General features: G+C 54.4%; 2 protein-coding genes across 2 annotated transcripts; both read left to right on the top strand.

Annotated features, from left to right (window-relative positions):
• Positions 1 to 3,708: 3,708 nt before the first annotated feature.
• LOC135305653 (zinc finger protein 3-like) lies at positions 3,709 to 6,937 on the top strand. The gene is made up of 3 exons (XM_064429396.1): positions 3,709 to 3,781; positions 5,466 to 5,544; positions 5,724 to 6,937. The coding sequence occupies exons 1-3, from the start codon at positions 3,728 to 3,730 to the stop codon at positions 6,392 to 6,394; spliced, it is 804 nt and encodes a 267-aa protein (XP_064285466.1). The 5' UTR covers positions 3,709 to 3,727; the 3' UTR covers positions 6,395 to 6,937.
• A 6,654-nt stretch (positions 6,938 to 13,591) lies between these two features.
• On the top strand, positions 13,592 to 14,604 carry LOC135305638 (olfactory receptor 14J1-like). Its single transcript, XM_064429377.1, has one exon. It carries the CDS (start codon positions 13,592 to 13,594, stop codon positions 14,522 to 14,524), a length of 933 nt encoding a protein of 310 aa, XP_064285447.1. The 3' UTR covers positions 14,525 to 14,604.
• Positions 14,605 to 25,216: the final 10,612 nt, after the last annotated feature.

The raw sequence follows: 25,216 nt of genomic DNA, 5'->3' as shown, positions 1-25,216 counted from the left end.
GGTGGGTGACTGGATCGGGAACAAGGGTCCCTCCCTGTCGCATTCCCTATTGGCGAGCCGGCATGTTTGTCACGAGTTTGTTCCGTCCCAAGTTCTCTCTCATTGGTTGAAATGTTCCATGTTCCGTCCCTTTATAATCGGCTGTACCCCTGCCTCGTGGTCCCGACTCGGCTGGCGTTCCCTGGAGACATTAAAGCACTCTGGACTTTGCCCTGATTCGGGTCCCTCTTTTCTACTTTGCCTTCTTGCTGATCACTGCTGCCTCCTGCTGAGGCGCTGCCCGGACGCCCCCGGCGCATCTGGGCAGTGCCCCCCTGGCTGTCAGTTGCTGTGCCACAGCTCGGCCAGTGCAGCCTCCTCCCCCGCCCGGGGAAGTAGAGAAAAAACCTCGGACAGCAACTCGGCACCAGGGGAGGTAATGTGTTAGATCTTGTTGTTTGCAAATAGAGATGGGCAGGTGGGAGATGTGGTGGTTGGAGGCCACTTGGGGCAGAGTGATCACAAGATTATAAAATTCTTGATATTTGGTGAAGTCAGGAGGAACATTAATAAGACTTTTATACTAGACTTTTGGAGAGCAGACTTTGACCTATTTAGGTGGCTTATTCCAAGAGTTCCTTTGGAAGCAGCCCTTAAATGCAAGGGGGTTCAGAAAAAGTGGATGTGCTTCCAGACAGAGATCTTGAGGGCACAGGAACACTGTCCCTCTGTGCTGAAAGATGAGGCAATGAGGCAATCACCCAGCCTAGAGGGGGAGGGGAGGTTTTGGAGGACCTTAAGAATAAAAAGAGGTTGAATCATCTTTGAAAGGAGGGTCAGGTCTCTCAGTAAGTATTTAAGAGGGCTTCTAGAGCATATAGGAAAAAAATCAGGGAGGCCAAAGCTCATTTTGAATTTAAAATGGTGACTTCTGTAAAGGATAATAAAAAATGTTTTTACAAGTACATTAATGGTAAAAGGAAGGGTAAGACCAACCTCTGTTCTATACTGGATGAGGCAGAGACTTAGTAACGGCAGATAAGAAGAAGGCAGAAGTGCTTAACACCTTCTTTGCCTCAGTCTTTGGTGGGAAGATGGCTTGACTCCAGGACAAATATCTTCTTGAATTGGTTGATGGTGTCAGGGAACAGAATGGTCCCCCCATTATCCAAGAGAAGGCAGTCAGAGAACTTCTGAGATGCTTGGATGTTCATAATCCATGGAACCAGATGGGATCCACCCTAGGGTGATGAGGGAGCTGGCAGATGAGCTTGTCAATCTGCTCTCCATCATTTACCAGCAGTCCTGGCTCACTGGGGAGGTTCCAGATGACTGGAAGCTGCTCAATGTGATGCCCATTCACAGCAAGGGTGGGAAGGAGGATCCTGGTAATTACAGGCCAGTCAGCCTGACCTCAGTACCCAGTAAGGAAATGGAACAGTTTATACTGAGTGTCATCACCCAGCACTTACAGCATGGCCAGGGTATCAGACCCAACCAGCAGGGGTTCAGGAGGGGTAGGTCGAGTTTGACCAACCTGGTCTCCTTTTATGACCAGGTGCCCCTCCTGGGGGATGCAGGACAGGCTGTGGATGTGTCTATTTGGACTCCAGCAAGGCCTTTGGCACTGTCTCCCACAGCTCACTCCTGGAAAAGCTGGAGCCCAGGGCTGGGACAGGAGCACTCTGGGCTGGGTTCAGAACTGGCTGCATGGCCGGCCCAGAGAGTGCTGGTGAGCGCTGCTGCATCCAGCTGGCAGCCAGGCACCAGTGCTGTCCCTCAGGGCTCTGTGCTGGGGCCAGCTCTGTTCATTGTTTTTACTGACCACATGGATGAGGGGGTTGAGTCTTTCATTAGTAAATCTGCAGATGACACTGAGCTGGGAGTGTGTGTCCATCTGTTGGAAGGTAGGAGGGCTCTGCAGGCAGACCTGGAATGGTTGGATGAATGGGCAGAGTCCAATAAGATGAAGTTTAATAACTTGACATCCCAAGTCCTGCATTTTGGCCACAATAACCCCCTGCAATGTTGTAGGCTGGAGATGGTGTGGTTGGACAGTGGCCAGGCACAAAGGGACCTGGGGGTACTGCTTGACAGCCGGCTGAACATGAGCCAGCAGTGTGCCCAGGTGGGCAAGAAGGCCAATGGCTCCTGGCCTGGATCAGGAATGGTGTGGCCAGCAGCAGCAGGGAGCTCATTCTTCCCCCGTACTTGACATTGGTGTACTTGGCATTCTTCCCCTCTTCTGGCACCATACCTCGAGTGCTGTGTCCAGTTCTGGGCCCCCCAGTTTAGGAGGGACATGGAGGGGCTGGAGCATGTCCAGAGAAGGGCAACAAGCCTGGTGAGGGGCTTGGAACACAAATCCTGTGAGGAGCGGCTGAGGGAGCTGGGGTTGTTTATCCTGGAGGAAAGGAGATGCAGAGGTGACCTTGTCACTCTCCACAGCTTCCTCAAGTGGTAGTCAGGTGGGGGTCAGGTGGGAGTCAGTCTCCTTCTCTAGGCAACAACTGACAGAACCAGAGGATACAGTCTTAAGCTGCACCAAGGGAAATAGAGGTTGGATATTAGGAAAAAGTTTTTTAGATAAAGGGTAATAAAGTATTGGATTGGTTTTCCCTGGGAGGTGGTGGAGTCACCACCCCTGAATGTTTCTTAAAAAAAAGATTGGATGTGGCACTTGGTGCCAGGGTTTACCTGAAGTGGTGTTAGGGCATGGATTGGATTCAATGTTCCTGAAGGTCTCTTCCAACCCAGTAATTCTGTGATTCTGTGACTCAGTGATCCCAGTGGGCCCCTGCCAGCTCAGCCCCTTCTGCAATTGTCACTCTTTGGCTCAGCCCCAGGAGAGCTGTTCCATCCTTCAGCAGTCACACCTGCCCACACACAAGACCTGGGGTGGCAAAAAAATGAGGCTTCCTTTGGACACATTTGCAGGAAAAGCAGGTTTAGGACAGGCTCTCAGCAGAACTGTTCTCAGCTGAGCCAAAAAGGGCCCTTTGCAGCTGCAGGGCCATTGGAAATGCAGAGCCTCAGCCCACAGGGCAGAAAAGGGCTCTGAGCTCCCCTCCCCTGACACCAAACCCTGTTCCCAGGCTGCTTCACACACAGGATTCTTCTGGAGGACTGCGCAAAGCTGAGAGTGGGCTCTGGCTTTTCCATGGTGCGTGTCCTAAAACTGCCTGGGAGAAGATATTTCGGGTCAGCTCGACTGGCACAATCCCTCCTGGCTCAGGGCACAGCGCCGAGAAGGGCTTTGTGTGCTGAGGCTTTGCGGCAGCCAAGGAAAGCTCCTGGCTCAGGGTCACCTTTGCTGCTCAGCCACAGCCCCGAGTGCCCCAGCAGCAGCAGCAGCAGCAGAGAATGGCAGCATTGCCAGGGGCCGGCACAGGAGGGGAGATTTCCCCCGGAGAGAGAGGCTCCTATTCCAGTTTTTGCATTCAGGCAGGTGCAGGTGCCTCAGCTTTGGCTGCACAGCAGCTGGAAATGCAAGTCCGGGAGCTCTGTCCATGGCCAGCCCCAGCAGGTGACAGCAAGGACAGGGCCCTGGCACAGTGACATTTGCAGGGAGCGCCTTCAGCAAGCGCTGGGGGCTGGGACTGTGTGCAGAAAACGCCCTGGAGGTCTCTGCAGCCAGGCCAAAGGAACAAAGTTTCAGTTGTGGCTTCACCCGGAATGCACCAAAATAGATTGTTTTCCATTGCCGGGTGCTGTAGGAGCCGCAGAGGAGAGCCCAGGGGGCCAAGGAATGGAGAGCGGGGACTGTGCAGGAGCCGGAGCAGCGAGAGAGGCCGGGCTGAAGGTGCGGGGTGGGCACGGGCTGGGAGGGGGCCCAGCCCGGGGGTCCCGCAGAGCCTCCCTGCTCCAGAGCTGCAGCTGCCACAGCGGGGCAGCTGCCGGGACCGCTGTGCCAGGGACGGGCCGCAGCTGGGGCTGCCGAGGGGCTGGGCTGGAGCAGCTTTTTGTCCCGAGGCACCGGGGGCATTGCCGCGGCCTTGGGGTCCCTGGGAAGGCGCAGCAGGACAGGGTGGCAGTGGCTGGTTTGTGGATTTGTTGCTGGGATGTTTTGTTGGCGGCCCCGGGCGGGCTGTGGGAGCCGGGAGCGGCCGGGCGGGCCCGGAGCCGCCCCTCGGGCCGGGAGCCCCCAGGCAGAGCTCTGTGCTCGGGGGGCCGGGCCGGGCAAAGGCTGAGGGAGAGCAGGGGAAGCACTGGCACAGAGGCCCCGGGCTCGCCGTGCCCCCCTGGCCACGCAGCCGGGCTCGGGGCCACCTCGCTCAGAGCCGGCCCCGGCTGCGGGGGTCCCCGGGGCTCCCTGGGCAGGGGGCGGCGGGGGCTGCCGGAGCTCTGTGCCCGGCGCTGGGCGCGGCTGCCGAGGCAGCGGAGGATGCAGGGTCCCCCCGTGCTGGGGCTGCACTGTCAGCCCAGAGCCACCTGGGGATCGCCCGGGACCGGCAGGGCTGGCAGGGAAACCGGCACTGGGGGGAGCAGAAACAGGCAATGCGAGAGCTGGGGGTGCTCCAGAAGCCTGGACATGTTGGCAGCATGGGCAGGGGGACCCATGGATACCCCAGGACCCTGAAACAGGGACCCCGGACAGTGCTGACCCCTGGGACGCCTGTGATGCCAAAGTGGTGAACCCAGAGAAGGGGAACCTGTGGGATTGCCAGGAGCCCCAGCAGCCCAGAGAGGGGGAACACCAATACAAACCTGACCTGCAGCAACCCAGACAGGGGGGCCTCCAGGAGCCCAAAGTGGAGAGACCAGAGAGGGGAAATCCAGGGCCGGGTGTTTTTGCTGAATCTTGGTCATTTGTGTATTTTGGGGGACTGAATCTCGGTGTTTTGGGGTTTACATGGGCACCAGATTCCCAGTGACTTCTAGAGTGTGGAGGCCCAGGTGCCCAACAGTGGAACTGTAATAGCTCAGGGCAAAGGTGACCAGGGTCAGAGAGAGACACCCCTCTAAAGACAATGCTCTCACCATAAGCATTTTCAGGCTCATGTGAATGTAGCAGGCTTCATGGGTATCACCCAGTCCAGCTGCCCTTTTTCCTTATATGTACTCCCCTAGAATGTTCTCTCCTCTCTTGTCCCCTATTGGTCCCGGGTTAATGCAATGCTCCGCCCCTGTTACCTCATTGGTTCCCCAGTTGGCTGCCCCTCCTCTGTACCACCTGTGCTCAGTTCCCATTGGCCCTTGGCCCTCAGACCTGCCCCTTTCCCCCCTTATCAAACCCTGTGTCCTCAGCCCCATTTTGTCTCTGTGCCTGGACCCTCTGCATTGCAATAAACTGTGTTTGGAGCTGTGCACACAGACCTGCCTCTGGCCTTGTCCATCAGCAGGTTAAGCAAGCGGGCTCCAGGCTCTGGGAGTGCAGGTTGCTCACAGGGGCTCGTTGTGGATGTGCCGCAACACTGGAGATGGACTTGGGCAGGAGGAACCCCCTAATCCAATGTAGTCATACACTGTATTTTTCCCCAGACCAGGATTTCTCATTCCCAAACCTTGGCCAGATGGAGGAGGAGGCTGTGAGGAAGAGGAAGATGCCCCAGGACACCCAGGCAGGTGAGGAGAAAGTCAGTGCCCCTTTCCCCCACTCTCCTGCTCCATCTCCCAGCCCAGCAATGCCCCCAGCTGCAGGACAATCCCACTGCTGTCCTGCTGGGGATGCACTGGGGGATCTTCTTCCCTTTCCCTGTGGCATAGGGGCAAAACCCATCCTCTCCTTGTCCTTCCTGCCCCAGACAAGGCGGTGAGGATGGAGACCAGGGAGGACAAATCCCCACAACAGAAACTCGAGGAAGAGGCAGATTTGAGTGGCTGCACAGGGCAGGAATCCAAGGGGGAGGAAAAGTCCCAGAGATCCCGCAGGAGGAGGGGCTGCAAACCCAGCCCAGGTTGCTCTGAGGTGAAAGGCTGCACCCTGAGGCAGGATGGTGGACACAGCTTCAGGCAGAGCTCGGAGCTGGTGGCCCATGAGCAGCTTCATGATGGGGAGAAGCCCTACAAGTGCTTGGAGTGTGGGAAGAGCTTCAGGCAGAGCAGCACCCTGATCCACCACCGGATGATCCACACCGGGGAATGGGCCTATGAGTGTGGGGAGTGTGGGAAGGGCTTGAGGTGCAGCTCAGACCTCGTCATCCACCAACGCATCCACAGTGGGGAGAGGCCCTACGAGTGTCCCCAGTGTCAGAAGAGGTTTCGGAGCAGCTCCAATCTCTTCATGCATGAGCGGATTCACACGGATGAGAGGCCCTTCCGCTGCCCTGGCTGCGGGAAGGGCTTCAAGTACAACTCCCACCTCATCAGGCACCGGCGCATCCACACTGGGGAGAGGCCCTACGAGTGTCCCCAGTGTGGGAAGAGCTTCACCCAGAGCTCTCACTTGACCAGACACCAACAGAGCCACTGGTAAGGGAAGCCCTATAAATGCCCCAACTGCAGAAAGAGCTTTGTGTATTGCCCTAACTTGGTCCCCCCACTGGAGAACCCACATTGGGAAGAGCCCTGGTTATCCATGGTCCCTGTGATCCATGCTGGGAAGACACCTGTACCTTTACCTGCTTTTGCCACTGATACGATGCGGGATTGAAGAACATGAGTATGGCCATGGCCATGATGTTACATTCACTACAACCTTAGGTTATTGCCAGGGGCAGTCAAGGGACTCTCTCTCTCCCTGAGGAGAAGGGTGTCCTTTCCAGGCCGGAGGAAATACGTGGCCAGGAAGAGGCGGTTGTTGATGTTGTAGTTTTCCCTGTAAATACTTTTACTTAGCTTTCTGTTATCAATATTGTTTCTGTTCCCATTTGTTGTTTATCTCATTGCTGTTCCCATTAAATTGTTCTTATCCCAGCCCGGGATCTTTGCCTTTTGTGCTTTCCATGGGAGATGGGAGGGCAGCAAGTGGCAGCACAGTTTTAGCAGGAGCAGGAAATGAGGGAATCCCATTCCTGAACCCTGGCCCATGGAAACCGAGCATCCCAGCTGGTCCCAGCCCTGCTGGCCATGGCAACAGCCTTGGGAGCGGGTCCCTGGCTGGGGCTGTGGGAACCTCTTCCCTCTGGTGCCCTCTGGAGGGAACGGCTGCAGCTGAGTCGGGGCAGGCTCAGGTTGGATCTCAGGAAAAGGTTTTTGCCCAGAGGCTGCTGGGGCAGTGCCCAGGCTCCCCAGGGAAGGCTCCCAGCTCCAGGGCTCTCTGAGCTCCAGCAGTGTTTGGACAACGCTGCCAGGCTCTGGCTGGCATTGTTGGGGTGTCCTGTGCAGGGCCAGCAGTTGGACTCCAGGATCCTGATGGGTCCCTCCCAGCTCAGCCAATTCTGTGGATCTGGGATCCCATGACCCATAGTAACATGGTCCTGATGATGGTTGCCTGCTAAGGATCAGATTTGTCACACGCCCTCAGAGGGGTTCCGTGGGGACTTTCCAAGAGTCTCCAGGCTGTTCAAGAGCTGGAATGTCACAGGCAGAGACAGGGGCTCCATGGACACCTCCCAGGGGTTTCTGGGGAAGGTAAAGAGCTGTGTGCTCAGAGGCAGTCACAGCCATTCCATGGTGACATCGCAGGGGACCTTGGGCTTCAAAGGCACCGATCTGTCACAGGCACTCATGGGGGCTCCCCGGTGACATTCCAGGAGTCCCCAGGCTGCCAAAGAGCCGGGATGTCCCAGACACTCCCAGGGGTTCCTCTCATGGGCAGAGTGGGAGCTTCAGGCAAAAGCTTTATTTCTTTATTGGAGAAACTCCTGCTGAGTCATGAGATGGAGAAATGACAACAGCCACCATGGATCCTCAAACCCCTGCAGGCGTCCTAGGCTTCTAAAATTCCTTCTAAGAGAGGAGACTGGAAGCAGCTGGATCCAATCCCAGCCCCAGACTTTTTCAAAGGTGTAAAAGATTGGACAGGTGAAATTGAACATTAATGCAATTTGTCCCACAGGATTTAACAATGGAATACCAGATAAATTTCTATTAATACAGCTCGGATTGCTTCTGATCATGACTAGAAGAAAGAACTTAACTACAGTTATTTACTCCACAGTACAGGACCTATAACAATTATTAGAATATTCTGCTCTAGGAAGCAATTTTGAAGTCAACAGGGCCTGGCTGGAGTTGTTGGAGCCCATTGCAGGCAGAGCCTCCTGCTCCAGCAGGAACTGCCTTTCCTGTGCCAGGAGCAGGGCAGGTCCCGCTGCAGGAAAAGCCCCAGGCCAGCCCCAGCACAGGGAAGGGCTCGGGCACAAGGGCAGAGTGCCGTGCTGGGAGCTGTGCCAGGCAGAGCCTGAGGCACCAAAGGCACCTTGGCAGCAGCAGCTGCTTGCAGGGCATGGCCAGAAGCTTCCCTTGGCAGCCCGGCCTGGTGGCCAGCACTGCAGAGCTGCTGCCTCAGGGCTCATTTCTGCCTGGGCTCTGAAAAGCCACTTCTGCTCCAGGAGCCTGCCTGGGAAGCCATTTGCCCCAGCACCTTGGGGACAAGATATGAATGAGAAAACTCTTCATGCCAGCAGAGACAAGGCAGGGGCAGAGGAAAGGGGAGAGGCAGGCCCAGGGCACAGGGCTGCCATGGTGATGGCTGTGAGGTCACTGCCCCTGCAGCAGCCTGGCTGCCTTCAGCAGACATTCTGGCCAGAAGTGTTGTGAGGGCACGCAGCACATCAGAGAACCCACACAACAGGAATTCTGTTCTTGGGGATGAGAGGGGGTTTCATTGGGTCAGGTTGCACAAAGCTGCTGATCTTGGAGTATTGCTGTGATAGGGAATCCACTTCTCTGGAAAAAGTTGCAGTTTTGTGCCACTCTCATCATTGTAAAATATTTCCTCCTTTTAACAAATGTAAATCCACCCTCATTCAGTTTAAAGATACTGACCCTTGTTCTGTCACTTCAAGATTTGGGAGAAAATAACTTTGACCACTATTTTTCCATTTTCACAGATCTTGGTGAGAATCCAAAAATCTCCCAAGATGGGGTTTGGAGGCCTCATCACATAAGCAGCCGGGAGAGGCTGATGGCTCTGCGCTCAGTGATTTTGAGACTGAAGACAGAACAGGAATAGCCTGGGAGGGATTGAAGGGTGGTTTCAGAGAGGCTGGCATTTTTCTTTACTGCATAAAACAGCCAGAGAAAGAAATAATGGCACCAAGGGTGTGGAGTGTCCCTACCCCAGGAGGCAGGGATTCTACCCAGACAGCCACCATCGGGCGAGGGGCGTGATTTAAAGAAGATTCCCCTCCTCCACCCTGTGGGTTGTGCCCTTTCAAGCCCAGGAAAAGATACTCCACCCCATCTGGTCAAATAAGGAATGGCCTCACAATGTCCTTTTTTTTCTGTACCCTCATTAGTTTATGTTCTACTGCAATGTCTCCAGCTTAGATTTTTTCCTTGATTGTCCTCCTTGATCCACCCCTTTGCAGTCCCCTGCTCCTCCTGCTATTTGACCACAATCCTAAACGCCACCCCTAAACCCATGACCCCACCGCCTCATTTCTTGTCTTGGTCCCTGGCACAATAAAGGATCCTGGGTTTTCCTAAACCAAGGCCCATCCTGTTGCTCTCCTTTCCCTGTTGGTCATTGGTGGCTGCCTGAGGTCTGAGACTCAGGGGCCTGGGGTGGGTTTCATTCCATTTGCTGTGGCAAAATGCAACACAAGGGCAGCTGGGAGATCCAGACTGGACATGAGGAGAAAGGAATTCCCCTCCCAGGGCAGGGCTGTGGTGCAACACATCCCCCAGAAGGAACCTGGAGCAGCCCAAGGCTTTGTGTGGGCAGGCAGAGGCAGGCAGGAGGCAGAGTTGCCAGCAAAGGAAGGGGCCAGCCAGGTGGGGCAGCCGGGGGATGACGACAGCCTGCAGGGACAGAGGCGCAGGGCAGGGACACCGTAGGACAGCCTGGGCTGCACAGGGCACAGGGATGGGCAGCAGCTGCAAGGCCCTGACAGAGCCAACTTGGGCAGACACAAAGAGCACCAAAGCCCCAGAGGGTCATTAAAGTCCTGCTGCTGTGTCTGTGCTGCTGAGCTGGGCCGGGCTCCTGGCCCAGAGGCAGCTCCTGGCAAGGGCAGCGCTGCAGAGAGACAGCTCTGGCCAGGAGCAGCTCCTGGGCACAGCCCAGCAGGGCTGGGGCACTGCCAGGGCAGCTCAGGGACACCAGCAGGGCACAGCCAGAGCTGACAGGGGCTCAGCACTGGCAGGGGCTGGGGGATGTCCCAGAGGGGGCTGTGTCACAGCGGCACCTCTGTGGCTGTGTCATGGAGGCACAGGGCAGCTGTGATGTCAGCAAGGGGCTGTGTGACAGCACAGAGTGGGCTGTGTGAGGTCACAGGTTGGGCTGTGACATCACAGAGTTTGTTGTGGGAGGTCATTGAGCAGCTACAGCATCATAGAGGAGACTGTGTGACAACACAGAGCAGGCTGTGACATCATGGCATGGCTGTATGACACCATAGCGGAGACTGAGGTCAAAGTGTGTGCTGTGACATTACATAGTGGCAGCATGACATAACAGAGAGGGTTTTGTGACATCACTGAGGGTGTTGTGACATCACAGAGCTGTCTGTGACATCATGGAGTAGGGTATGAGGCCACAGAGCAGATCCAGACGTAACAGCTGGTGGCTCTGTGACATCAGCGAGTGGGGTGTGACATCACTAGGTGGCTGTGTATCATCAAAGAGAAGACTGTGACATCACAGAACAGACTGTGACGTCCCAAATCAACTTTCTGCCATCACAGAGTCTTCTGGGACATCACAATGCAGCTGCATGACATTCCAGGGTGACGTCCCAGAATTGGCTCTGTGAGAAAACAAGGGTGCTGTATGACATCCCAGAGTGGGCTGTGACATCACAGGTGGCTCTGTGACCTCCAAGGGGCTGTGTGACATCACAGGGTGGCTGCTTGTCCCTGCTCAGCAGCCTGGCAGGGGCCGCCCCATGGTGCTGCGCTTGGCATTGCACATCCCCACATCCCAGTGCTCATCCCGGGAAGATCCCTGAGCAAGGAGGGAGGGACAGGATATGCCTTGTCAGGGGCTGGGGCTCAGGCCTTGGCCCTTTGCATTCCTGAAACACATCGAGGTTTATTCAGCAACAGAGACACCTTTGCCTTGCTTGTCCCCAGCTGTCATCACTGCCTCCAGTGTTCTGCTCTGACTGGAACCTGGGGACACTTTCTCAGTCGTGTCCCTCAGTGGGACCCATTAAAACTTCAAGAAACTTTGGAGTTTCAATTTAACTTTGAGTTCTGGAGAAGTCTTTGGAAGGCTCTCTCAGGGACTGAGTCTGATGTAAACAACACCCAAGTCCCAAGAGGGTCGTTAAAGTCCTTGTGCTGTGTCTGTGCTGCTGAGCTTTAAAGGAACAGCTCTTCCCAGGACCAGCTCCTCTCCCAGCCCAGCAGGGCTGAGGGCTCTGACTGCAGGCACTGAGGGGACAGGAGGCAGGCAGAGACAGGCTGAGGAAGTCATTGAGCTGAAACTTCACTTGGGGAAAGATCTTCACAGCCCTCCACATGGTGAGTCAGTGGATGCAGGGCAATGTCCCCTGTGCTCCTGGAGGGATCTCCTGAAGCCAGCACACCCCACAGCCTGGGGGATGTGCCAGGAGGACTCTCCCAATTTCTCTGTGGCAGGGGAGCAGGAGGAGGAGGATGTGCTGCAGAGCAGGGCTGCCCTGGGCACCATCAGAGGGACAGGGCAGGACGGCTCCTGCTGCCAGGGATGGCTGCAGGGGCTGAAGCTGGGGCTGCAGCCAGGGCTGCCAGTGCTGTCCTGCAGAGCAGGTCCTGCAGCCCTCAGGGCTCTTGGCCAGCCCAGGGGATGTGCCACCTGCCAGGGGCAGCTCTCAGCCTGCCTGGCAGCTCCCCATGGATGCTGCAGGGGAGCTGTGGGGGCAAGAAGTGACTCCTGCCAGGGCAGGTCCTGCTGCTGTGGAGAGGCTGCTGTGTGGGCCAGGGCTCCTCAGAGCTCCAGCTCAGGCCCAGCTCATTCCTGAGGGGACTTTTCATGAGCTCATTCAGGGCTGGGGTTTCCTGCTTGGTTCTCTGCTTTCCTGAATCTGTGCTCCCACTTTTCCCTGGCTCAGCTTGGTGGCAATGGAAACTCAGCTGTGCAGGGCAGAGCAGGGGCTGAGGCTCTTAAACCATTACCCTGAGTTTTTCTGGGAACCTCAGCAAGTGCCCCTCACCCCTCCCCAGCCTCCAGGCCCATCCAGCATCACCTTTCCATGGTGCCCAGGCTGGGGGAGCTGTTCTTTAATCCCTGCAGCCCTGAGCAGCTGCAGGGCAGAGCTGGCCCAGGGGCTGGGCTGGGCTCTGGCAGCTCTGGCAGGGAAGGAGCCCGGGGCCACAGGAGCAGCTCCAGGGCTGGGACAGCTCCAGCAGCAGAGCCGTGGGCAGGGAGGGAGGGAGGCAGTGCTGAGGGAAGCCCTGCTGCAGGGCAGATGTGGCACTGCCAGCCCTGCCCTGCAGGGCAGACACTGCCCTGAGCAGCACAGCTCTTGTGTCCCCTCCCAGCCAGCACAGCCCTCAGCCCGGGGGCTCGGGGCCCTCAGTGCCTGCTGGGCTGGCAGAGCAGCCCCAGAGATAAAGGGCATCTCTCCTGCCATGTGCCCATTCCTGCTGACAGGGCCTGAGGGCCACTGCCCTGCCCTGGTGCTGCCTGGCAGGGGCTGGGCAGGGCTGGGCAGGGAAAGGCTTTTCCTCAGGCCTGGCTCTCTCTCTCCTTGCCTTGCCCAGGTGCTCCTGGCATTGCTGAGGGGCTCTCTGGGATGGCAGTTCCAGCTGCAGGGTCAGGCCCAGCCCTTGGGCTCCTCCTGTGCAGGCTGAGCTCAGCAATGGGGTGTCCCAGCTCCCTGTGCCCGGGGAGCTCTGGGCAGGGCAGGCTGGCAATGAGCCAACTCTCCTCAGGCAGTGCCATGGACAGGACCCTTAGTGTGTCCTCGGGATGCCATCCAAGCTGTGAGCTGCCTCCAGGGGACACTGAGGGACAGGAGTGTCCTTGGCCAGAGTGGGGCTGAGACTCTGAGGAAGGCTGAGCCAGTTTGCTCTGCTGTGGGTCTCTCTGCTCTCAGCTGTGTCAGGCTGATTTCCAGGGGAGCACAGGGACTGTCCTTGATCTCAAAAGGGCAGCTGGGGACAGATGGGGTGACAGAGCAGCTCCCCTCACCCTTCCCTGAGTTAAAGCCACTGCTCTTACATTGCTCAGTTCTCTCAGATCTCCCTGGGCACAGCAGGAAACCCTCTCAAACTGCCTTTGGCTGTCACCATTCCTTAGCCCTGGGACAGTAGGTGCTGCATAGCTCCTCTGCCTCAGGAGCAGTTTAGGCTGATGAAATCCAAGCCCAGGACTGGCCCCTGTCCCCATTCCCATGACCTCACTGCTGCAAAGCAGAGCTGACCCCTTCGTGTCCATGGGCAGAGCCCCTGCTCATCACAGCAACAGGGCCAGATCCCAGCAGAGCTCCAGGTACAGGGCTATGAGAAAAGGAAAATTGAATGGCACAGAGCAGCAGGGGGAGGGCTGGGAAAAAGGGTTTGGACATCACACATCAAAATCTGCCCTGACTTACTACTGTCTCCTCCTTGGACAGGACTCCATGGCCAGTGTGAAGAAATGCCCAACAGCAGCTCCATCAGCCACTTCCTCCTGCTGGCATTGGCAGACACGCGGCAGCTGCAGCTCCTGCACTTCTGCCTCTTGCTGGGCATCTCCCTGGCTGCCCTCCTGGGCAACGGCCTCATCATCAGCGCCGTAGCCTGCGGCCACCACCTGCACACGCCCATGTTCTTCTTCCTGCTCAACCTGGCCCTCACTGACCTGGGCCTCATCTATACCATTGTCCCCAAAGCCATGCACAATTCCCTCTGGGACACCACCACCATCTCCTACACAGGATGTGCTGCACAGGTTTTTCTTACTGTATTTTTCATTTCAGCAGAGTATTTCCTCCTGACCATCATGTGCTACGACCGCTACGTGTCCATCTGCAAACCCCTGCACTACGGGACACTCCTGGGCAGCAGAGCTTGTGCCCACATGGCAGCAGCTGCCTGGGCCAGTGCCTTTCTCAATTCTCTCATGCACACAGCCAATACATTTTCCCTGCCCCTGTGCCATGGCAATGCCCTGGGCCAGTTCTTCTGTGAAATCCCACAGATCCTCAAGCTCTCCTGCTCCAAATCCTATCTCAGGGAATTTGGGCTCATTGCATTTAGTGCCTGTTTGGTATGTGGCTGTTTGGCATTCATTTTTTTCTCCTACGTGCAGATCTTCAGGGCTGTGCTGAGGATCCCCTCTGAGCAGGGACGGCACAAAGCCTTTTCCACCTGCCTCCCTCACCTGGCTGTGGTTTCCCTGTTTGTCAGCGCTGTTATCTTTGCTCACCTGAAGCCCCTATCCATCTCCTCCCCATCCCTGGATCTGTCAGTCTCTGTTTTGTACTCTGTGGTGTCTCCAGGCCTGAACCCCCTCATCTACAGCCTGAGGAACCAGGAGCTCAAGGGTACCCTGAGGAAAATAATGACTGTATCTTTTCAGAAGCAATAAACTCTTTTTTTTTCTGCTCAGAACTTTCTGAATGTAAATCTTTACAGTCTTGGCCTTTTTTTCCTATTTGTCTCTTTTGTCATTGGGACCTTTTCTTATTATATTTCTGGTGTCATATTGGTGTCATAAATTACTGGAGTACTACTCTTAGCATTTCAACATGAACATCTACTTTTCTTTTGCAACATAAAGACTTTCGGGAGCCTTGTTCCCTGTGTATTTCAATAAAAACAAGTGGCTGTCCTGACCTATGTGTCCAAGGCATTTCCTCAGCCCTTTTCTGGCTCTGCAGGGGCAGTGCCTATGAGCAGAGGTGGAGGGAAGAGGCTCCCAGCACAGCAGCACAGCCAGGGACAATGGCCCTGCCTCTTCCCACATCTGCTCCTCTCAGCTCCACACTCCCCTTCCCAGCCCTGCTGTGGTTGCGAGGCCGGAGTGCTCTGGCAGCTTGGTCACTGTCCTGCTGCATGTCCGTGCTGTGCCCTCAGGCAGGGACAGGCCATGGGCACTGCTGGGACACAGCTGGGCTCCAGCACAGCAGCTCCACCAGCAAAGGGTATCTCCTGAGCGCAGGGCAGGGAGGCTTTGCTCCTATCCAGAGTCACTCTCAGGACACTCAAGAGGCTCCTTGTGTTCCTTGTTCTCCCAGGGCTCAGTGGGATGAGATCAGAGTCTCACTGGGGCCTTCAGGGGACTCAGGTCTGGATGAGGTTTTCCTTGTGGGTGGCCAGTGCCCATCAGATGGTGAATGGTCTGTGCTGAACCTTCCTGGGGCTCTGCAGCTTGTGCCAGGGCTGATGGCAGGGGAAGGTTTGTCTGGAAGGCCTTGGGAGCTGCCAGGAGAACGCAGGGGACCTGCAGGGACAGTGTGTGCCAGGGACCAGCAGGGAGTGGAGCTCACTGGGCACAGGCCTGGCCAGGCTGGGCTCACCCCGAGATCAAGGACTGAATGTCTGCTGTGAGCCAGGAGAGCTCTGCAGCCCAGGGACACAGCAGGCCCAGGGAAAGGAGTCTGGGCACTGCCTACTCTGACCCTCAGGGAACTCCCCCAGGAGGATCCAGGGCAGCCCCAAGCCCCTCTGGCAGCCCTGGCACAAGGCAGGCACCTCTGAGCCCCCTCCATGGCCCCGCAGAGCCTGTGTGGGAGTGGGTCAGTGCAGGGAGCACCATCAGCTGCCTCTGTGTGCCAGGCTGAGCAGCAGAGCCCAGCAGAGGCAGCCCAGGGCCCCGGGCAGCACAGCCCCCGTGCTCTGCAGAGCAGCAGCCCCAGCTCGGGGCTCTGGGCAGCAGGGCAGGGGCTGCAGCAATGGCTGCTGGGGCCAGCACAGACGTGTTCCCCTGGGAAAGGCTCTGGGGGCAGCTGGCATGGGCCAGGAGCAGAGCAGGAGCCCGTGGGTGTGCAGAGGAGCCCTGGCAAGAGGCTGGCCTGTCCCTGGGCCAGCAGGAGCTGCCTGAGGAGCCCCGGGGCCAACTCTGCTGCTGGGCTGGGCAGCGGGGCTGGCCCTGGGGCTGCAGGAGCTGCCCGAGCTGAGCATCTGCTGAGCATTCCAGACCCAGAGTGGCTGTCCCTGACCTCTGGTGCCTCCAGTTCCTGCTGCAGGGCCAGACCTGACTCTGCTGCTCTGCTGGGCTGGGGCAGGGAAAGGCTGAACTGGGCAGTGCCAGGGAGAGGAAAACAATGGACCCTTGTCCCCAAGAGTGCCCACAGTGTCAGAATGGGCTCCATGGTTCCATGAGGCCCCAAAATGTCACATGGCTCCTTGGTTCCATTAAGCCCCACAGGGTCACCATGGTCCCCAGGTCACACAAGGCCCTGCGGTGTCACAAAGGCCCCTTGGTTCTATGGAGCCAACAGGGTCAGTTTTGCCAGTGGGCAGGGTCAGCACCAAAGACACAGACATTAACTGAAGGAATTGTGTAATTTATATAAGGTAAATCAGCAAAAATTACAAAAGTAAAGCACATAATAATTAGAAAATAATTACAAAAGGAGCAGCTCAGCAATGCACCCAACCAACATCACCAAGGACTGCAGCAGTGATTAAGAAAAATCCAGCATCATTTACCCTCAGACTTCACCATCACCCAGATCCACACAGCAGCTGGGGAAGCTGTCCCAGCCAAGGGCTGCAGAGCCACTCCTGGACACTGGGAATTCCTGCAGGTGCCTCCAGCCACAGGTGAGGCTCCAACCTCGCTGGGAGAGGGCCCAGCTCTGACAGTGCTGAATGAACAAACTGACAGCACTTCTAGTGTGGGAACATCTGGTTTCATCCTCCTCTTGGGTTCCTCCCAAAGCCTGGCCAGTGCCCAAGGAGGAACCAAGGGAGGTGACTTTGATCCTTCAGCCCCAAACAAGGCCATATGGGGCCTTGTCTGATTTTTAAATACAAAAAGGTTAATCCATGTTTCACCAATGGACACGTACGGAGATCATATTCCTCACAGTGAGTCATTAATGAGTAGATACAAATAAAACATTTTGTGGGAAGTTTATCTAGAGCTCAGCTTTGGCTCAGGGCCTGTTGTTCAGGCCTCAGGCAGGGCCTGGTGCTGCGGCCTCAGGACTTCAATTGGTCCTTTAACCTAGAGATGAACTACAACCTCCATAACAATTCTTTCAATAGCACAGCTTGGATTTAGGTATTAGGCATAAAGGCATGGCCTCTTGTTCTTCAATTAAGTACCGTTCAAGTTCATTACTCAGAGCTATAATTCACTTTCCTTTTAAAACAGCTTTAATTAGTTTCTATTCTCTGTTATTTTATCAAATGTCCCTTTTTTCTTGAGATTGTGTCTCTTTCTAGACAAGTCTCAATACTCCATTTCCAGCACAGTGTCACAACAAATCTAACATGAAATCCTAACACACCAAGTGCTCACACTGCAATGACAACAGACACTGCCACAAATTCATTACACAGCAGCCTCCAATTTGGCAGCCATAAAGCCAATGCCACCAAGAAAAATTTTCTTCTTGCTGCCACTCTTCTACTGCTTTTTCTGTTAAGGTGATTCCTGACTGTTTGTCTTCAAGCCCATCAGATAGCAGTGCAACATTCCTGTCCCATGAGAGCCCAGGTTCCTCCCTGGCCAGCAAGCAGATAATCCCAGGCTGTGCGGTTCTGTAGAACCCCATTTGTGTTTGTTGGAGCTCCTGGGATGTACTATTGGATATTTTAACAGGATCATTTGCTATTTTTTCTAATAATCAATTTATATCTTTATTGTAATGTCCACAGGACAGGGCAGCGCACATGGGGCACAGGGGGAGCCAGAATCTGGTTCTCTGAGAACAAAGGCGCTCCTTGGGTGGAAAATGTTCTCTTGGCCTCAACTCTTCCTTGTGGTTGTTGCTGAAGGACCCTCAAGGGAGGCATCAACATTGCCTGGAAACAGGACTCAAACCATCCTTTAGGAAGCTGTTTATGGGCAGTGTCCACACACCCAGCAGCTCCCATTCCCAGTACCAAAGGTCTGATTTCCCATTTCCCACTGTGGGCTGCTGATGGATCCAGGGCTCCTCCCTGGGCCCTCCAAGGGAACCCCATTCCTCCCAGCATTGGTTGAGAACATTTCCAGCAATTAGATATTTTGAGTATTTTGGCTACTTTGATCTTTACATTCTCATAAGAATTTAATGACGAATCCTTGGTGAAACTGTAGAGGTGTTTGTGGCAAACAAAGTTTCTGGCTGACACTCAAGATACAACTTACAGACATCAGCAGTACTTCAGTGACAAGGTTACTCATTCTTTTTCCTCAGTCTCATTTGGGTTAGGAACAATAATTCTGTTGTCCATGGAGCTGGCGCCTTTTTTATTCCAGAACAATGCCTCCAAGGTCCTTTGCTGTTCAGCTTTACCATGTTGTCTGTGGCTAACAAGGCTTGGTGGGGCCTTTTCCCCTTTGGCTGGAAGGGGGACGGGTCCCAGTCCCTGAGGGCACCCAGGCTCCTGCATGGAATTTGTGTGCAAGTCCCTCAGTGTCACAGCAGCCTCCACATGGAGCCTTGTGGATCAGAGCATTTTCCAAAGGGGTCATTGGGGCAAACAAGGAGATTTGGTCTGGCAGGATGTGTAAAACAGTATCCTGTAATATCTCCTTGTTCTCACACAGAACACTTGGCTGCAGGGACATATTCCCATTGCTCCTGCTCAGGTTTCAGGATTCAGTGCTGTCTTTCCCCAGAGCTGTTCCTTCACGTGCCTTGGGAGAGCCTTTTGGCCTCTGGGCCCACACTCTGGCTCCATTATTAGGACTGCTGCATCCAAACCCTTTATCTCCACAAACGGTGGTGATTGGAGGCGGATCTCCTTTATTCACAATTGTTCTTAAAATTGCAACAGCAATAATTGTGCTACCCTGTCATGGAGTTGAATAATCCAATCTTGTTCAGTGTTGTTTAACAAAATTATTGTAGTTTCTCCTTGATATTCTGCATCAATTCCTCCTGCCATGACATGAACCCTTTGCAAGGCCAAGCTCCAAGCGAGCAGTTACCAAACCAAAGTGTCCTGGAGGAATCTGAATTCCTGTCTCAGTATTGACAGCTCTCATTTGCTTCTGATTTATCCTAATTAATTCCAATGCATGAAGGTCCAGCCCTGCAACCTTTGGGCTGGCCCTGCCAGGGGCCATCACACCCAGAACAGTTTCCCAGGCAGTCCAAGTCTCACTGCCCATGGTTGTAGGTGCAAATTGGGTGCAGCTGTGCACAGCCACAGGGTTTCCATTTCCCCAGTGGGCCACTGTTAAGGGCATGGAGCACATCTGGGAGATGGGTTCTCCATGGGGACAGGTTCCCATCTCCTCATTTTTTCAACTGTTCTTTTAATAACCCTTTCACCCGTTCAACAAATCCTGCAGTTTGAAGATAGTCTGGTTCATGAAAAACCCTGCAGTCTTCATCACGGTATTTTTCACAGTAACAGACAAAGCACTCTGCATCACAGTATCAGCAAATCCTGTAAAAATAGACAATTTTATCCCCTCCTCCTTTTTTCATTGTATACAATCTCACAAAGTTTACCTCTAACATTAGGGTCCTGGCCAATCATTTTCTGTAGAGTGTTTAATGTTACATCCCTGAGCAGCCAAAGCTGCCAAATTAGTATTGTCAGCACTATTTCACATTATTACTATTTTATACGTAGATATAGATATTGATATAGAAATATAGATATAGCTAGATAGGTATAGACATACATATAAAATAGATATATATCTATATATATATATTAAGGTCTTATTATACTATAAATATGTACATAGTTATTTATCATATTAATATTTCACTTGCACAAATGCATTGGAGCTCAAGATTAAAACCTTCTTCTGTTGCTCCATGTGGGAGCATTCCAACAATAACTGTTCCTTCTGAAGGTGCTGTTTCCAATGTACTGTTAACAAATTCATCTTTGTCTGCCCAAACCCACAAGTTCTTTTCCTTTTCAGTATGCAATTTTTGGATACATTTTAAGACATCCAGGGGTTCAGCTTATTTTAAACAACTGCCCCACTGCTCACACGGTGCTGCGACCTCAGCCCACTCCAGAGCCAGCCAACTCCAGGGAAGGGCTTCCCATCTGGGAATTTCTGATGGCACTGATCCCTCACATTTACATTTAACAAGAGACATTTTGCTGTGATCTGGCCAGACTCTGCCAGTTTTGTTTTACCAGTGGGCAGGGTCAGCACCAAAGACACAGACTGCAACTGAAGGAATCAGTGTCATTTACTGCAGCTCAAAGCAGCAAAGAATCACAAAAGGAGCAGCTCAGCAATGCACCCAACCATCACCACCAAAGATTGCAGCAGTAATTAAGAAAGATCCAGCATCATTTACCCTCAGACTTCACCATCCCCCAGATCCACACAGCAGCTGGGGGAAGCTGTCACAGCCAAGGGCTGCAGAGCCACTCCTGGATACTGGGAATTCCTGCAGGTGCCTCCAGCCACAGGTGAGGCTCCAACCTCGCTGGGAGAGGGCCCAGCTCTGACAGTGCTGAATGAACAAACTGACAGCACTTCTAGTGCAGGAACATCTGGTTTCATCCTCCTCTTGGGTTCCTCCCAAAGCCTGGCCAGGGCCCCAGGAGGAGCCAAGGGAGGTGACTTTGATCCTTCAGCCCAAACAAGGCCAGATGTCAGATTTCATGGCCTTGTCTGGCTTGCAAATACAAAAAGATCAATACATGTGTCACTAATGAGTGGCTACATCTATCACAGTGCTAATGACCATGCATATTTCATCAGTGAGCAGATACAAAGATAACCTTTGCTTGGAAGGTTCATCCAGAGGCCACCTTTGGCTCAGGGCCTGCTGTTCAGGCCTCACTCAGGGCTGTTGTCCAGGCCTTGGCATTTCAGGGACGTGGTTTAGCGCTGGGTTTGGCACTGCTGGGTGACCAGCTGGGCTGGATGAGCTCAGAGGTCTTTTCCAACAGAAAGGATTCTGTGATTCCGTGATTCTATCTGCTGAATTCAGCTAGGTCCATGTTAGCAGCACTCATTTGCTCAGAAAGTCTCCTCTTGCTCAGCTCTTGTGGCCTGAGGCTTCAGCTCCTTCAGCTGCTGGTGCTAAGCTGCTCATGCTGAACGAGACGACTTGGAGAGAAGAACACATTTCATCCAATTCCTTCTGGGACATGCAGAGGGGAAGGTGTGGAAACAGGAGCAGTGTTTGCTGTGGCCTCCTCTCTGCCCTTCATGCCTTTCAGCACTTTGAACCAGCCAGGAGCTTTCTCCAAGAGTGCAATGGAGCAGCTGCTCCTGCTCTCATGTCTTGACTCACTCCAGTCTCTGACCTTGCCTGGCTTTGTCCCTCTTGCTGTGCCCTCTGCTCCCCCAGGGCTCAGTGGCTGCTGCCCAGGACTGTGGGATTGGCACAGATCCAGTGGTCGAGACCCTCCTTGCTGTGGCCTTGGAGCTGCCTGGGCACAGCAGCCTTTTCCATCTGGAAGCTCCCCATGGACAGGGAGTCGCCAGCTCTGTTCCTTGCACAACCTCCAGGAGCCCAGGGCTGCCATCTCAAGTCCCTGCTGGCACTGGGGGCTCCCAGGTGCCTCAGGCTGCTGTGACACCGCTGCACACGGGAGGGAAGAGTGGCAGGGGCTGTGCTGAAAGTCAGCTCCATCTGCTGCTGCGGCTGCTGCAGCTGCTGTGGGGTCATTTGTCCAGCCCTGGCCCAGAGTCAGGGATCAGATCCAGGCCCTGCTGCTGCTCCCTCGGGATCAGCCCCAGTTTGGGTGTTGCTGTCAGGGCCAGCAGGAGCGGTGGCTGGAGCAGCAGGTGCTGACAGTGCCCCAAGCCCCGGGGCTGGAGGGGTCCCTGGGCTGGGGCTGGGAGGGAGCTGCCCCTTGTTCTCCCTCTGCCCCAAGCAAAGCTGGGCCGGGCACAAGTGGGGCAGCACAGCCACCAGGGAGCCTGCGAGTCTCTTCCAGCCCTGGCTGCTCAGAGTTTGGGCCTTGGAGCTTCAGGTGGTCAAAGGCAGCTGCTCCTGGTCCCTCTGTGTGCCCGTGTTCAGCAGTGCTGCTCTGTCAGTCTGTGCCCAGCAGTGGGGAAAAGCCTCAGCCCTGCAGGGCCAGGAGCTGCCGGGCTCTGCCTGAGCAGCTCAGCCAGCAGGAATGGAGCTGCTCCACATGGGAACCAGGAGCAAAGGGCTGCAGCATCTCGTGCTGGGGCAGAGCCCGAATTCTGAGAGGGAATAACAGAGTTATTCATGTGCATTGCTGCATTGGCACTGCAGGTGCTGTGCCTACAAACACAGAGTTCAAAATGTGCAAAAGAATTCTGCAGCTCTTGACTGGATCAGGATGTCAGCAGTGCTGAACTCCAGCACAGTCCAAATGAAACACTTCACACCTCTGCTCATATCTGCTAGATTTTTTTCTTCAGGGTATCCTGAGAAAAGTAAACAGAGGAGGAGCCTACATTTTCATTGTTTATCAGAAATGTTTCTCTTTTTGCTGTACATTCCTTTTTAGGATGATTTTTCTGTTAAAAAAAGGAAAAAAGAAAAAAATATGAAATATAAAAACAAAAAACAAATGTGTAGTGAAAATCTTCTCTAACTTTGGATTAAGAGGGAACTGGTATTTTTAAAAAGAGAACTCAGTTACTTTGGCATGGATCTATCTTACTGACATCAACATCACTTTTTTAAAAGATTCTGGGTTTTGTTTGCAATATTACGTTATTTTAAATTGTGGTTGAATCAATAAGAAATTGAAAGATGGATTGTGTATGACTGTGTCTTGAGTGTAAAAATATTGCAGTTTGGAATTTGGATTTAAAGTGTTGGAAATGAAAGTTATAAATCCCAATGGATTGTGTGACAGCAGCTTTTCCTAGAGGATGTGCAGCACTCTAAGGACTTCATCAGTGGGGTTGGGGGTACTTGGACCTTTGTCCTGTGCCACTCTGAGATGTCATGGAATGGAACTTCGCCTGCCACCAGCCCAGGTCACCCTCTGCCACCAAAGCTCCTTGGACCTTGTGCCCCCAGACAGGCACAAAGTGTTTGTGCTGTTCCCCCTTTTACACAAACCCACAGAGAGCTGGGATTTTTCCAAGTCTCATGTCTGCATTGGGCCATATTCCTAAAGAAGCAGCAGCCCATCCTGATGAATATGGTGAGTTATGTGGATGGTTGTGAGCTCCACTTCCTGCCTAGAAATCCTGAAATTGCTTCTGAATGCTGCTCCTTCAGCTTCTGGACACCTTCTCACACAGAGCTGGGAAAAAAATCTCCTGGCCAACAGCTAAAGAGTGAGTTATGCCAAAGTTAGAGCTCTGTGGGAAATCTCTATCCATCCCTATCCTATTAATATATCCATAGGTGGGGGTGTGCATGGATTTGTCTTGTGTACAAAGGAAGGAGTGTGCAAGCAACGTGATTGACGCTTTCACTGTCCGTGTTCATCCCATACCCATGGGTACAGAGACGTTATGGAAACCTGTGGCACACACAGACCCTTCTGTCCCTGGATACAGAGACATCCAAGAGCCCCTGGCACACACAGACCCTTCTCTCCATGGATACAGAGACATCCAAGAGCCCCTGGCACACACACAGACCCTTCTGTCCCTGGATACAGAGACATCCAAGAGCCCTGGCACACACAGACCCTTCTGTCTCTGGATACAGAGACACCCAAGAGCCCCTGGCACACACAGACCCTTCTGTCCCTGGGTACAGAGACATCCAAGAGCCCCTGGCACACACAGACCCTTCTGTCTCTGGAGGATGGAGCATGGTGGGTGGGGGTGGTTGGTGGGCAGTGAGTCCCAGACAGCAGGCCAGACCCGGCTCCAGCCCTGCCAGGCCCTGCCAAGGCTCAGTGCAGGATCCTCTGGAATGGGAAAGCCTTTCAGCCTTCTCTCTGCCCAGAGGGGCAGTGCTGGCCTGGCAGCACAGGTTGTTTTCCCCTCAGGCTGCAGGAGATGAGAACACAACACTTGCCAGCACTGAGTGCGAGGCACAGCTCCGGGTGCTCCCCATCAACCTCAGCTCTGGGAGCACTGTCTGCCCCAAGCTCCAGGGGCTGCAGTGGGAGCCCGGCTGGGCTCTGCCCTGGGGTCATCCTGCAGGGACAGCTGGAAACAGGGAGCATTCAGCTGCCACAAACAGCCAAGCCAGGGCTGCAGGGCAGCTGCTCCAGCCCGGACTGCACTGCTGTGTGCTGTGCTCTGGGGCTGGAGCTCCCCACACAGGGGACTGGACTGGTGTGCCAGAGGAGACAGAGAAGCTTCAGCTTCAGCCTCACTGAGGTGGGTGCATCAGCTGGGAAGAGTGGGGAGGCTCAAGGGGATTCACAGAGCTCAACCTGCTACAAGGATGAAGAAAAGGGAGTGGGAGCTCAGCAGTGAGGAGAGCTGAGGGCTGGAGAGTGGCTCTAAATGACACTAAAATGCCACTGGACCTCTGAAACATTGCTGCTCCTCAGCCAGTGACAGCATGAGTCCCTAAACCTGGGGCTCGGCCTTCCTTGTGGTCATGGGCAACAAGGAAGGCCACTGAGTGATGGAGACAGCAACCGGCTGGGAATTCACTGGGGGAAAAAAGGGAGCAGTTGAGAAGTAAAAGGCAGGTGGGGGAGAGAACTGTTCAGAGAAGGGCTGAGCTACAGCTTGAGCAAGCTGAAAAATGTCATTTGGAGTCCTCCCAGATTGATTTCATTTCAGAAGGTATTGAACAAGTTTAATTTTTGGGAGGTGTCATGTTTTCCCTTGGAGATGTACACTCTGCAAACTTGAGCTGTGTTGCCAAAATGCTCAAGCAAGTCTGTGCTGCAGGTGACACCATTTCTTCTTTGGCTGATTCCGGCCCGGTGCTGAGCTCCAGCAGAGCCCTGGCAGAGCCCAGAGCAGCCTCAGCATCCGCAGAGCCCGGCTGCAAGGAGAGAAAGCAGAAACTGCCCGTCAGCTGATGGCTCCTGTCCCCTTGTCCCAGCTGCCCGCAGTGCCCAGGCCATGCTTGCTGTGCCCAGAGCTGTGCCCAGAGCTGCCCATCAGTGCTGCCTTTGGGAGCAGGGCAGGAGGGCAGGACATGTGCCCAGCCTGCAGCCAGCCATGGCACATCCACCTGCTCAGCAGCTGCCCAGAGCAGGATGCTCCTGTGCTCGCTGCCATCTCCCAAAAGCTCTGATCCCACCCTGCCAAGCAGACGGGGACCCACCTCATGCCATC

This window comes from Passer domesticus, chromosome 8 (assembly GCF_036417665.1).
Source record: "Passer domesticus isolate bPasDom1 chromosome 8, bPasDom1.hap1, whole genome shotgun sequence".
Lineage (NCBI taxonomy): Eukaryota > Metazoa > Chordata > Aves > Passeriformes > Passeridae > Passer > Passer domesticus.
The sequence above is the reverse complement of the archived record's forward strand: the minus strand, read 5'-3'. Positions and strand labels throughout refer to the sequence as shown.

Bases quoted from the DNA above. Each gene is read 5' to 3' on its own strand.
- LOC135305638 (XM_064429377.1), top strand. From the start codon at position 13,592: ATGCCCAACAGCAGCTCCATCAGCCACTTCCTCCTGCTGGCATTGGCA.
- LOC135305653 (XM_064429396.1), top strand. From the start codon at position 3,728: ATGGAGAGCGGGGACTGTGCAGGAGCCGGAGCAGCGAGAGAGGCCGGG. The intron at 3,782-5,465 runs GTGCGGGGTGGG...TCCCCAGACCAG, and splicing joins CGAGAGAGGCCGGGCTGAAG to GATTTCTCATTCCCAAACCT. The intron at 5,545-5,723 runs GTGAGGAGAAAG...TTCCTGCCCCAG, and splicing joins GCCCCAGGACACCCAGGCAG to ACAAGGCGGTGAGGATGGAG.